The sequence below is a fragment of the Sus scrofa genome, chromosome 16 (genome assembly GCF_054392235.1).
Source record: "Sus scrofa isolate SSC_HxYL_T2T_F1_AM1 chromosome 16, Sscrofa_HxYL_maternal_Yorkshire_Landrace_v2.0, whole genome shotgun sequence".
Taxonomy (NCBI): domain Eukaryota; kingdom Metazoa; phylum Chordata; class Mammalia; order Artiodactyla; family Suidae; genus Sus; species Sus scrofa.
The window spans coordinates 63,633,438-63,644,992 of record NC_139398.1 but is presented as its reverse complement, the minus strand read 5'-3'; the positions used below and the strand labels follow the sequence as shown (position 1 = coordinate 63,644,992).

The 11,555-nt window shown below is 52.7% G+C and overlaps 1 protein-coding gene across 4 annotated transcripts in view; it reads left to right on the top strand.

Moving 5' to 3' along the window:
- The window catches only part of NEURL1B (neuralized E3 ubiquitin protein ligase 1B), a 44,932-nt gene extending 38,479 nt beyond the window's left edge, over window positions 1-6,453 (top strand). For 3 of the 4 annotated variants that reach the window (XM_005674572.4, XM_021076640.2, XM_021076639.2), the window contains 2 exons: window positions 429-554; window positions 971-5,649. In XM_005674572.4, the coding sequence (XP_005674629.3) occupies window positions 429-554; window positions 971-1,215 (371 nt within the window). In that variant the 3' untranslated portion in view covers window positions 1,216-5,649. Of the gene's footprint in view, window positions 1-428; window positions 555-970 lie in introns of all 4 variants that reach the window. The other variant, XM_085002465.1, reaches the window with a different exon arrangement.
- Window positions 6,454-11,555: the final 5,102 nt, after the last annotated feature.

Below are 11,555 nucleotides of genomic sequence, written 5' to 3'. Positions count from 1 at the left end.
AAAGCTCTACTTTCCTCTGTGTTGGCTTCCTTCTCAGGCAGGCCCTAGAGCGCCAAGCTTACCTCCCAATGGAATGGGCCCCTTCTTTTCTAATAGTTCTAATGGCCTTGCTTGAGGTATATGCCCTTCCCTGAACCACCGTGGAGACCAAGGGGTAGAAGTTCTCACAGGCCTGGTCTGGATCATGTGAGTGAGGGTGACATAGTGCCCCCAAACAAAACTCCAGTGCTGCTTCTGAAATACAGCGTGGAAACTAGTGTCTATCATGCTAGTACAATTCCATCCGTTCTCAGCAGAACCCTGTGAGATGGGTTCTTGTCCTCCCATTAGATTCACAAGGAGGTGAAGGTGCAAAGCCATGGAGAGTCAGGGATTAGCAGAGCAGAGGCCACCACCCACTGCCCCTGATGGAGTCTCTTTGGTCTCAGGCACCCTGCAGTCCAGCCCTGCGACCACCTCCCCATCAGGGTCTCTCAGCGGCTCCCAGGACGATAGCGATTCTGACATGGCCTTCAGCGTCAACCAGTCCTCCTCAGCGTCTGAATCATCCCTGGGTAAGCAGGTGCAAACCCTTGGGGTGGGTGGTGGGGTGGGAGGGGGGCTGGGGGTGCAGGGAGACAGGGTCTTGCACTGGCAGCTGGCGTGGCTCCTTCAGCTTGTGCCAGCCTATCCTGAGGGCTAAACAGGGTAGCTACCTCCCCCCCACCCTCCGGGCATCCTCTTCTTCCTCAGCTGAAGGGAGGAGAAGCATCTGGATAAGGCATCCCAAAGGGTGGTAATGGCGCTGGGATGCTTGTGGGGAGGAAAGGGGGCAAAACCCAGAAGAAAAACCAAAGTTAGTGTCTTCCAAACTTGTCTCCCCACGGATTCTGCCCTGGAAGCCCTGCCTTCTCGGGGACCCCCCCCCCGCCCCTGGCAGAGCCTGCCTGAGAGCTGCGTCTCAAGGTCTGCCTGTTGTCCCTTTGCACAGTGACGGCCCCCAGCTCCCCGCTGAGCCCCCCGGTGTCCCCCGTGTTCTCCCCACCGGAGCTGACCGGCAGCAAGAACGGCGAGTGCACGGTGTGCTTCGACGGCGAGGTGGACACGGTCATCTACACGTGTGGACACATGTGCCTGTGCCACGGCTGCGGCCTGCGGCTCAAGAGGCAGGCCCGGGCCTGCTGCCCCATCTGCCGGCGGCCCATCAAGGACGTCATTAAGATCTACAGGCCATAGCCTGGCCCGCCGACGGGCCTTGACCAGAGCAAGGTCACCTTTCTGAAGCCCCCCTGGGCCAGGCAACCACCACGGCCACCAGGGCATCCAAGGGGTGCAGCCCCCTGGCCTGCCACTCTCCAGGGGTAGGCAGGGCCTGACAGTCATGGAGACGAGCCCCCCCCCCAGGGGGTCTGCATCCAAGTGAGGGTTGCTTTTGGCTCGAAAGTGCTTTGCCCCCAAAAGGCCGTCCCAAGAGCAAGCTCAGGAACTGCCTTGCAGACCACCTGGTCCCACGGTGACCTCTCCACTGGGAAACGGTATCCTCTGTGCAATGCCTTTTGCTGGGGTTGGGTTGCGTGTGTGTGAGAGAGGGGGAGGGGAGGGGGGCAGACAGACCAGAGGAGTTGGGGGGAGCGTGGGAGAATGACAGAGAGAGAACGCATAGGTATTTCTCCAGAGAGCCTGGCTCTAGGAGGTTATTTACCACGAAGGAATGTGCGATTCGGAGCCCAGACAGTAGTGTGACTAGAACTTGTTCACGTGCTGGGGCTGTGCCGTCAGCTGTGTTGAAGGGTCGAAGCCTCCGCCTAAACAGAACCCCCTGGGAGGGTGTGGAAAAGGGATGCTCCAGTTTCCTAAGGGGAGGGGGAAAAAATAGCTCAATTGTTTACAGCTCCCGAGCAGCAACTCCTTGGCGGGGGGAAAACATAAAAGAACGGTTCGCTTCTTGAGTTTCGAACTCAGTCTCTGAGAGGAGTCTGCTGGGTGCTGGGGCCAGGGCTCTGGGTGGGTGTCGTCTGCAGAAATGTCTTCACCCCGTCACCCCCACACAGCCCGACAACAAGCACACACCAGCCCCCAACGCGGTGCGGGGCTGCTTTCGGTCTGTACCACCCTCACCATCTCCATGGAGAAGACAAGCAACAGGCTCCCTTTTCCTGGGAGAGGGAGAGAATCCTAGGGGCAGGGGACTCAGCCGAGGCTGGGAAGGGCCACTCTCCATGTCCTGCTGAGACGCCGGGCCTGGCACCGGTCACTGGCTGTGGGCATCACCGGGGCAAACGGCTGGCCAGGTAGGGGGAGGAAGCAGGGCTTTGCAAATGGTCTTTGTTCTGATTCTCAGCTTCCCTTCCCCTGCTGATGACTAAGAAGTTAGTGGATCATCAGGTCGTTCACGAGTAACCGAGACACTCACTGAAAATACTGACACTGGGACTCTTTGCTGGGCATTTCCTGGGACCCTGGCCCTGCCTTTGCTCCCCAACCCCCTCATCCCTGCCTGGGTCTGTCGCTGCAGACCCCCAGACCACACCTGGGCTGACAGGCTGGCAGGTCTGCTCTCCCCTTCTGGGCCCTGCCTCTGCCCTGGCGTGTGCTGTACCTTTCAGGCAGTCCCTAGGCCTCTCTGTTTCTCACTTCTCAGTCTGTCCAAGAGAAAGCCTGGCACCTGTCCACTCCACTCTTAGGACCGGCAGAACATTCCCCAAAGCCCAAGACACCTTGCCAAGAGCAGGTACCGTTTTTATTTCCATTCTTAGTCTGTTCATCTACAGAGGGAGGCAGGGAAAGGAAGCCCTTTGGAGTTTATGTGTTCATGTAACGAACATGTGCTGGGTGTCTGGGGTCCCCCTGGTCAGGTCACATCCCATTGACCAGTCAGTCTGTGCCCTTCTGATGCTCCAGGTCTCAGACCATCTGCTTCTTCTCCACCTGGTATTCCGACCCGATCTCAACTTCAGAAACCCTATTCCCGCCCCTGCGAGAACCCCTGGTTGGCTCTTTTGCCCTAGTGAACTTGGGATACACGCCCACATTTTAACTTTGCAACAGAATCTTTGGTGGCGCGACTGGAACCCCAGCATTTGCCGAGATTAGAGTTTGCAAATCCAGGTGGTGCTAGGTGGCCAGCAGAAATAGGTCGGCTAGAGCCTTCCGTTTCCCCCACGTGCTGGGTGTGGGCAAGGCCACCAGGCACGGGCCCATGTGAGAGGGCTCGTCACCCCCCGGGACCGTGGTTCTCCAGGCAGCAGCTCCTCTGACTGGATTGAGCCACAGGCACCAGCGCTGGTGGTCTCGCGGCCTATAGGAGTCAGCTCCTCTCTCCTGCTTCCTCTGGTTCCAGCCAGGGTCAGGGTAGCCGCCACCAGGAACCCAGGGACCAAGCACCTGGACCCAGGTGGACCAGCCCATGCGTCTGGCAACCTGTTACCTGGGAAGAAAAGAGCCGGTGGCCTGTTTCACATGCTCTGCAGCTGCTATAAATAGCGTCCCCGTTTCCAAGAGGAATTAAGGGGGTGTTTATCTTCTAAAAACCAGACATTTCCTGATGCTCTAAACTGATTTATTCAGCGCTGCAAAGGAGCTGCCCACACCGCCCCCAGATTCTGTTGGAGAAATGGAAGGGAACCATTCTCCTGCATTCGGCCCCATTGTACAGTTGGCACTGGGCTGGAGAGGGCTATCGGCATGTCAGGCCTGGGAGGTGGGTCTTCATACCGTATTGAGGCGTATCAAAGATGCCACCAATTACAAAACACACCTTCTGTGGCCCCACTAGGGGAAGCCACAGCCCGTGTTAACTGTTGAGATGCCACAGCTCTGGAGATCTTTCTGTTCAGACATGTTATGTGGGCAAGCTCTGCTCCTTAGAACCAGTGCTATGTGACTTTATCCCCATTTGGCAGGAAGAGAACTGAGGTTCCAACCCAGGAGTGCCTGGTGCCACATCCCATGCTCTCCACTGCCTGACCTGGAGCACAGAAAGCTCGAGCCTGCTTGAGTGTGCTTTCTTGATGCTCACTTGGGCAGCCCCTGGAGAGAGCCAGGCACCTGCGCCTGTGTGGAGGGTTCTAACCCCAGGCCGTGGCCCCTCTGCCACCCACACCCTGGGAGGACAGGAGTCCTTCCTTTCAGGCCCAACTTCTCCCAGCACAGCTGAGCCATATGTGGGCTGGGGTCCCACCCAAGGGCCTCCTCCTGTTACATGGGGGTGCCCACGTGGGGCCACTTCAGGGAGAGGTTTGTCCCACCACCTCCTTGGACCTAGTGACCACCACCCCTTTAAGCAGGGTCCCCCGGGGTGGGACAGGGAGACCAGAGGATGCCCCCTTTGTCGTGGTCTGGTACCTGCTCTTTTTGAACCACCAAGAAAACTGGGCTGTTTGCAAACCAAGACCCTCTCCTTTTCTCACCCATCCCCGGAACTGGGGATCTTCTGGGATTTAGCTTCCTGGAGCAGCCGCTTCCTTCATCCAACAAACACTGGTCAGCACAGCCCGTGTTCTGGACACAGGGTTGGGCCCCGGGTCTAAAGACAAGGACTGCAGGGCACTGCTGGTGCGGAGCGGGAGGCAGACAGATTTGTCATCTTGTATTTGACCCGTCCAGTGCTGGGTCCTGTGGTAGGTAGCACAGAGTAGGTACTCAGGAAAGGTTTACTGAGTACATCAGAGATCAGGCTACGAGTCTTCCGGGGTTTGATAAAAACCACGTACACATGCACGCAAAGTCATTCAACAAATATTTGCGGAGTGCTAGGTGTAGGATGCTGGAAAGACAGGGCCAAGAGGACAGGGCCCCAGCTCTGACGTCAGAGGGAGTGACATTATGAGACATTCGGGGCAGAATCTATTAGGCTTTCTTGTCATTCCGTTGCCTTGGGAAGGGGGTCTGTCTTAGGGAGTGCACAGTGGCTTTCTCTACCTGGAGCCCCCTGCGTGCTTCAAAAAGCCTTCTTTGCATTAAGAATGCCAGGCACCTTGCAGTCAGTGAGCTGCTGCCAAAAACAGCCTTGAGCAGACCCTTCCCTTCAAAGACCCCACTGGCAAGAACCGCCCCAGGTGTTGCCAGGGAGATGACTACTCGTTACTTTCAGGCCTTGGGACTGGTGGCTGGAAATCAATCCCCAGGTCACCAGAAAATTCCCAGTCAGTTCCAGTTGAGGATGGGGTTGTGCGAGGTCTGGGCGGATGAGAGTCACTTGCCACCACTCGACCCATCTCTGCCCCGGTCCTGGCAGAGGGACTCCGGCTCAGGAACACATGGCCTCCTGGCATCTCTCAGTAATTGTCTCACCGTCTTTCTCAAGTCCCTAATGAGATGACTTGTACAACAATCTGTCTGTGCCTTATGAAAGTGTCTGTGCACTTTTAATCCTTTTTAAAAGCAACTTTAACAAATGGGCCGGGGACTAGCGTACATGGTAGTGTTCTAGAAACCCGCGGTAATCACTGACACCCTTCTGCATTGCGTATTCCATGTTGGAGTGATGACGTGTGCGTCCCCCACCCCATCCCACCCCCACTACCTGTGTACAGACCTTTTAAAAAATGTCTCTTTTTCTTATTTTTCTGATTCCATACTGTGACCTCTCCAATACAGTCTAATCTTTGGGGATCGGTAATAAAGTTTTGAAAACGTGGGGCGGGGGGGCTGTTGGGAAGGGTTTGCACTGGTCCTGTGTGTTGTGCTTTTGCGTGTTGTGTGTTTTGATTTTTGTGTTTTTATCTGTTTTATATTAACATAATTCACCTGTTAAACAAACAAACAAACAAACAAATACAACTTTGGCTTGTTTTAAAAAAAAGTCTCTCTAGGAATCAGTTTTAAAAATCACCATTGCGGAGTTCCCGTCATGGCACAGTGGTTAGCAAACCCAACTAAGAACCATGAGGTTGCGGGTTTGATCCCTGGCCTTGCTCAGTGGGGTAATGATCCGGCGTGGCTGTGAGCTGTGGTGTAGGTTGCAGATGCGGCTTGGATCCCGCGTTGCTGTGGCTCTGGTGTAGGCCAGTGGCTACAGCTCTTATTCGATGCCTAGCCTGGGAACCTCCATATGCCATAGGAGTGGCCCAAGAAATGGCAAAAAGACAAAAAAAAAAAAAAAAGAAAATCACCATTGCCTACACTGTTGGGGCATGGAGGTGAGGGATACAGACCATTGCCAGCCTTGAGAAAACAATTTGCAGGATGTCTGTAGAATCCTGAGAAAGTTTGATCCTTTTGCCAAGGAACTCCTGGGAAAATATCCCAAGGATGGAATCCCCTGGTGGTGCAGCGGGTTAAGGACTGATGTTGCTGCCATGGCTCAGGGCATTGCTGTGGCACAGGCTCAACCCCTGGCCTGGGAATTTGCAGGCATGGCAAAAAAAGAAGAAGGAAGGAGAAGGAAAGGAGAGAGGGAGGGAGGGGGAGGAAGGAAGGAAGAAAGAAAAAGAAAGAAAGATCCCAAGGTATTGGCCAAAAAAAAGAAAGAAAGAATATCCCAAGGAAATAGTTGTGATTGAGGATAAGCTCTGTATGTAAAGATGCTCATTGCACCATCATTTATAATGATGAGAAACTATAAGTAACCCCAATGTCGAACAACCAGCTTTTATTGCTGTCCTTCAGTATTATCGAGGGATTGGTTCTAGGACTACCACCCCTCCCTAGAGAACCACAGATGCCCACGTCCCTTGTATAAAATAGTATTTGCATAAATGCACATCCTTCCACATACTTTAAATCATCTCTAGAATACTTACCATATCTAATGCAATGTAAATACTGTATGTAACTATTTGTCAGCACAGCAAATTCAAGTTTTGCTATTTGGAACTTTCTAGAACTTTTTTTTTCCAAATATTTTCCATCTGAGACTGGTTGAACCCACAGAGTCTGCAGATATGAAGGGCCACCTGTACTGGCCAGAACTTGGTTACAAGTGACAGAACCCCACCTGGACCTGGCCTATAGGGATGAAAAGGTTCAGGCAACTGAGAAGTCCAGTATCCAAAACCCAAGAACTCACACAGGTGCATTTGCGTAGAATCTGAAATGCTGCAACAGGACTTGGTGTCTCCCCCTCTGCCTCTGCCCTCTGATGTGCCCCACTCCCGGGCAGTTTCTCAAGACAACTGAGAGAAGGTCCAGATTACATCCTGCCTTTAAGCAATCCCTCCATGGACCAAACAGGATCATATGCCTCTTTCTTCACTGATCACGGAAACTAGGGAGATCCCGGTCTCTGATTGGTCAGACCCAAGACACGTGCTCACCTCCACCCAGTGGCAGCACCTGTGGACCTAGGGCCCGGGGGTTGGAGATGGGGTGGGAGGGAGTGGAGTGGAAGGGTTGGGGGTGCAAAGGGTAGAGGGGGGTGGGAGGTGGGAGAAGGTGGAGGGGGATGAGGGGTAAATCACAGACGCTAGGGGCGAAGTGGAGCCATGAAGGAAAGTTGGGCAGGGAGGAGCAACAGATGTCTAAGAAAAGTTGAACAGGAGTTCCCTTTGTGGCGCAGCGGAAACGAATCCGACTAGGAACCGTGAGGTTACTGGTTCGAGCCCTGTCCTTGCTCAGTGGGTTAAGGATCTGGAATTGCTGTGGCTGTGGTGTCGGTCGGCAGCTGTAGCTCCGATTCGACCCCTAGCCTGGGAACTTCCATATGCTTGCGGGCCTAAAAAGCAAAAAAAAAAAAAAAAAAAAAAGAGGTTGAATAAAGCATGAAATAAATACATCCCGAAACAAATACATCCCTGCGTAATAGTGTGGGCTGTGAAGCCAGACAGCCTGATCCTCAACCATCATGTTGGGCCAGATATCTAACTTTTTTTTTTCTTTTTTTTTTTTTCCTCTCTCTTTTTAGGGCCATACTTTTTCCAATGTTTCTATAATGACCAATTATTACTTTTAATTTAAACTTCTTATTTGGAAAAATTTATCTCCCTCCTCTGCAAAAATCAACAGGAACAGCTGGCCCTGGCTGGAATTTGTTAGGAGTTCCCAGGCTGATTGTCTGTGTTTGAGATCCAAATTTAGTCACGGTGTAGATAAGGGCCTGGAAGTTTCTAGTGGAGGCCAGACCAGGCTGACCAGTTTGGTTGGGCTTCCTCCAGGCCAGGCTTTAGGGCCCAGGTTTCTGGGGTGGAACCTTGCAGTGGGGGAGGGGAGAAGTGAAGTTGCTGCCCAGGCCTGTGCCTCCTGTCTTGCTACAACAGCCCAGCTTGGTGACACTGAATCTTAGGAACAGGAAGTTCCTGTTGTAGAGCAGCGGAAATGAACCTGACTAGTATCCGTGAGGATGTGGGTTCAATCCCCAGCCTCGCTCAGTGGGTTGGGGATCTGGTGTTGCCGTGAGTTGTGTAGGTCGCAGGCATGACCTGGATCCCGCATTGCTGTGGCTGTGGCTGTGGCTGTGGCCAGCAGCTACAACTCCAATTTGACCTCTAGCCTGGAAACTTCCATATGTTGCAAATGCCGCCCTAAAGAGCTTAAAAAAAAAAAAAAAATGGTAACAGTAAGGTAAGAGAAATGAACAAGGATTTATCAAGAAGAAACCATGATTTTCACACATTCTCTCCATGAATTTTCACAATAATGTTTGTTTCCTCATTTTACAGAGAGGGAACCAGGCTTCTTCCAAGGTAGTAAGATTGCTCCGAAGTAAAGGCAAAATCTCCGGGGGGCACATTTTTCACCCTTTCTCCTAGGTCTCAGTGAGAGGCAGAGTCTTCCCCAGAACCTAGGCTTCTTTCTCTCCTTCTTGGTGTGTTTCCCATGATATTACCCACTACTACTGGGCCAGGAGGTATTTTCATAGGTGCCCTCTGATGACTTAAGACTTTTGTAAGAAAGCAGGGGGGAAAGACCAACTTTATCTTGGCTCTTTTGGTTATAAAGACAAAAACCCAACTAAAGAAAAACCTAACCTAAGTAACAACCCACACAACCAAACAGGTCATGACTGGCTTCAGGAATGGCTGGATCCAGGTGCTCACATGATATTATTAGGCATTTGCCTCTGTCTCTCAGTTCCACTTTCCTCAAGGTTGACATCACTCTTGGACAAGCTCTCCCTTAGCAATCAGGATGGCCTCCAGTGGCTCCTAACTCACATCGTGCCAGCTTAATAAGATTTTTTTAAAGTTTCAGGAAAACTTCCAGGGCTGTCTGTCTTTGCTTTGACTCCACAGAAGAAAAGTTCAATCCCTGAGCCAGTCTCTTTCACATACCTACACCTGATTCAAAACCAGGTATGACACAGCCCTTACCCTCTAGAATCGACTAATCTGGAAAAGGAAGGCAGACCCCAAAACAAACATGTTTAGACCATTGTGGTTCTGAGGTTGACAAATTGAATCCAAGGCATAAAGGCTCTGGATCATTTAGTGATGTAATTTGGGCATCCTTCTTTCTCACGATGTTCAGGCTCTTACTAATGCCTGGGCCATGCTCCCTGGCACCTCATACACATATCTCTTGTGTATTGCTTCAGTGTACAAAGCCTGTGCCCTGATCCTCAGCACCCCTCATGCGGCTAGACTCAGAGGAGTTTTGGCCCAGCATATATGTGGAGAATTCTCTTTCCCTCATTCCCTGGCTTCCCACGGGAAAAAACAATCAATAATAATAATAATAATAATAATAACAAACAGCAAATCATTTAATGACCACTTACTATGTGCTAAGATCATCTATTAAATCCTCATTTTGAAACCTCAGCTTTTGTGGTAGATCCCATCATTAGTTCCATTTGTAGCGAGAAAACCCAAGACTCAGAGAGATTAAGTAACTTTATCCTACGGTGTATGGCCTCTCAAAGCCAAAAGGATTGCTTCTCTTTCTTTCTGGAATTATTTCCCATAATCTAGACCTAGTGATTTTCCAAGGGCAAATGGGCCTGGAACTTATGCACTTGTATTTTCATTGACCCTGCAAACAGGCATTCAGGCGGGTGTTATCCCGCTTTACAGAAAAGGGAAGAGAGGCTCAGAGAGGGAAGTGACCTGCCCGAATCACACAGCTTGTGAGCTGTGGAGCCCAGGGTGTGAACCAGGTCTGACTCCTTCTCCAGCATCACAGTTTGTCTGTGAAGAAATTATCTGGATGGGGAGGAGGAGGAGTGGATAGAGGAAAGAGGAGGAAAAGAAGGAAGAGTGGGAGGGGAGAGAAGATGAGGGGAGGGGTCCAGACTTGGCACCTAGAAGAGCAAGGAGACAAAAGCCATCAAGCAGGGTCCTCGACTTATGTAATATCTATTAGTCCAATTCCAGGGACAGGGAATCTGCCTCTCCCTTCAGGCTCACCTCTCCTGGATCTTGGAAGCTGGTTTTGGCTCCCACACGGGGATGTGGAAAACATGAACTTTCCAGGCATCCAGCTATGGGAACAGAGCCCCAACCTTGGCTGTTAAATGCACCCAGAGGAATCTTCCAGAAGCCCCTGGGGCAGCTGCATCAGAGTGCTTTGGTCCTCTTTCCTAAGCTTCCTCCCTTCCTGGCTCTGACCTGCCCAGATCTAAACCTTTTTCTCTGAATTGAGAGCCTCAGCCACCCCCCAAGCCCCTGCCTCTCCTCAGGGCCCAGGAAAGGCTTCAGCCATCCTCTGAGGAGTCTGGAGGAACCGCTTATGAGCCAGCGAGACAGGCCAGAGTTCACGTCCACACTCTGACCCCAGCAAGTGGGGAAGCTCAGCCTCCCCAAGGTGCCTTCTGGGGTGCCGTTCATCCTGTGGATGTGTGATGGGGAGGTCCCCTCTCTGCACCTCACTTCCCTGCCTCTAGGTGGGGCTGTAGAGCCAACTCTCTAGGTCCTGAGGAGGCTTCATCCTGGCGTCTCAGCTCCAGCAGGTGCATCCAGGGTGATGGAGTCTAACATAGGGGATGAGAATGCAGGCTCAGAAGACAGACAAGCCTGGGGTTCGAGCTGTGGGGCAAGTTACTGGTCCTCTCTGAGCCTCTGTTTCTGGATCTTTGAGGTGAAAATATGTTAGCACACTGCCCCCCCCCCCGCTCCCCCGCCACCACTTTGGGTGTCAGGATGAGCCATATGCGGTCCCACTTCCCTCCCTCCTCCCCCTCCTGCCCGACCCAGCTGGGCCAGGGGCTGCCTCTGTCCCCTAGCAGTCCCCTGGGTCTCCCTTCAGGCCCTGTACTGCCTCGAGGAGAGGGGCCTGTGACACCACTAACAGCACCTATGGGTGACCAGCACAGGGTCGCCCAAAGAGTAGAACTTTGGTTGCTACATCTCCCTCCCCCGAGGGTGGAATCTCTGGCATCAGCACACCTCCTACCCGCAAGGAATGAAAGCGAGGGGCGATCAGATGGCGGGGCTCCCGGCCTCGGGCTGGCCCAGGCCCCTCGCCCCTTGCTTATTTTGGCTCCCTGTCAAGAATGCTGGCCTGGGCCTGGGAGGCTGACTGACCTCAGACTCCAGAGGGAAAGTCACACTTTTGCTCAACTCCCCGGAGCAGCCCTGCATTCCAGGAGGGGCGTGGGAAGGGCCAGGCCTCCCCCAGGCGGAGCCCAACAGGGAGCTGCCTGCAGCCCAGCAGTCCATCCCTGCAGTCTTGCTGGCCCACACCCACCTTGGCATCCCCTA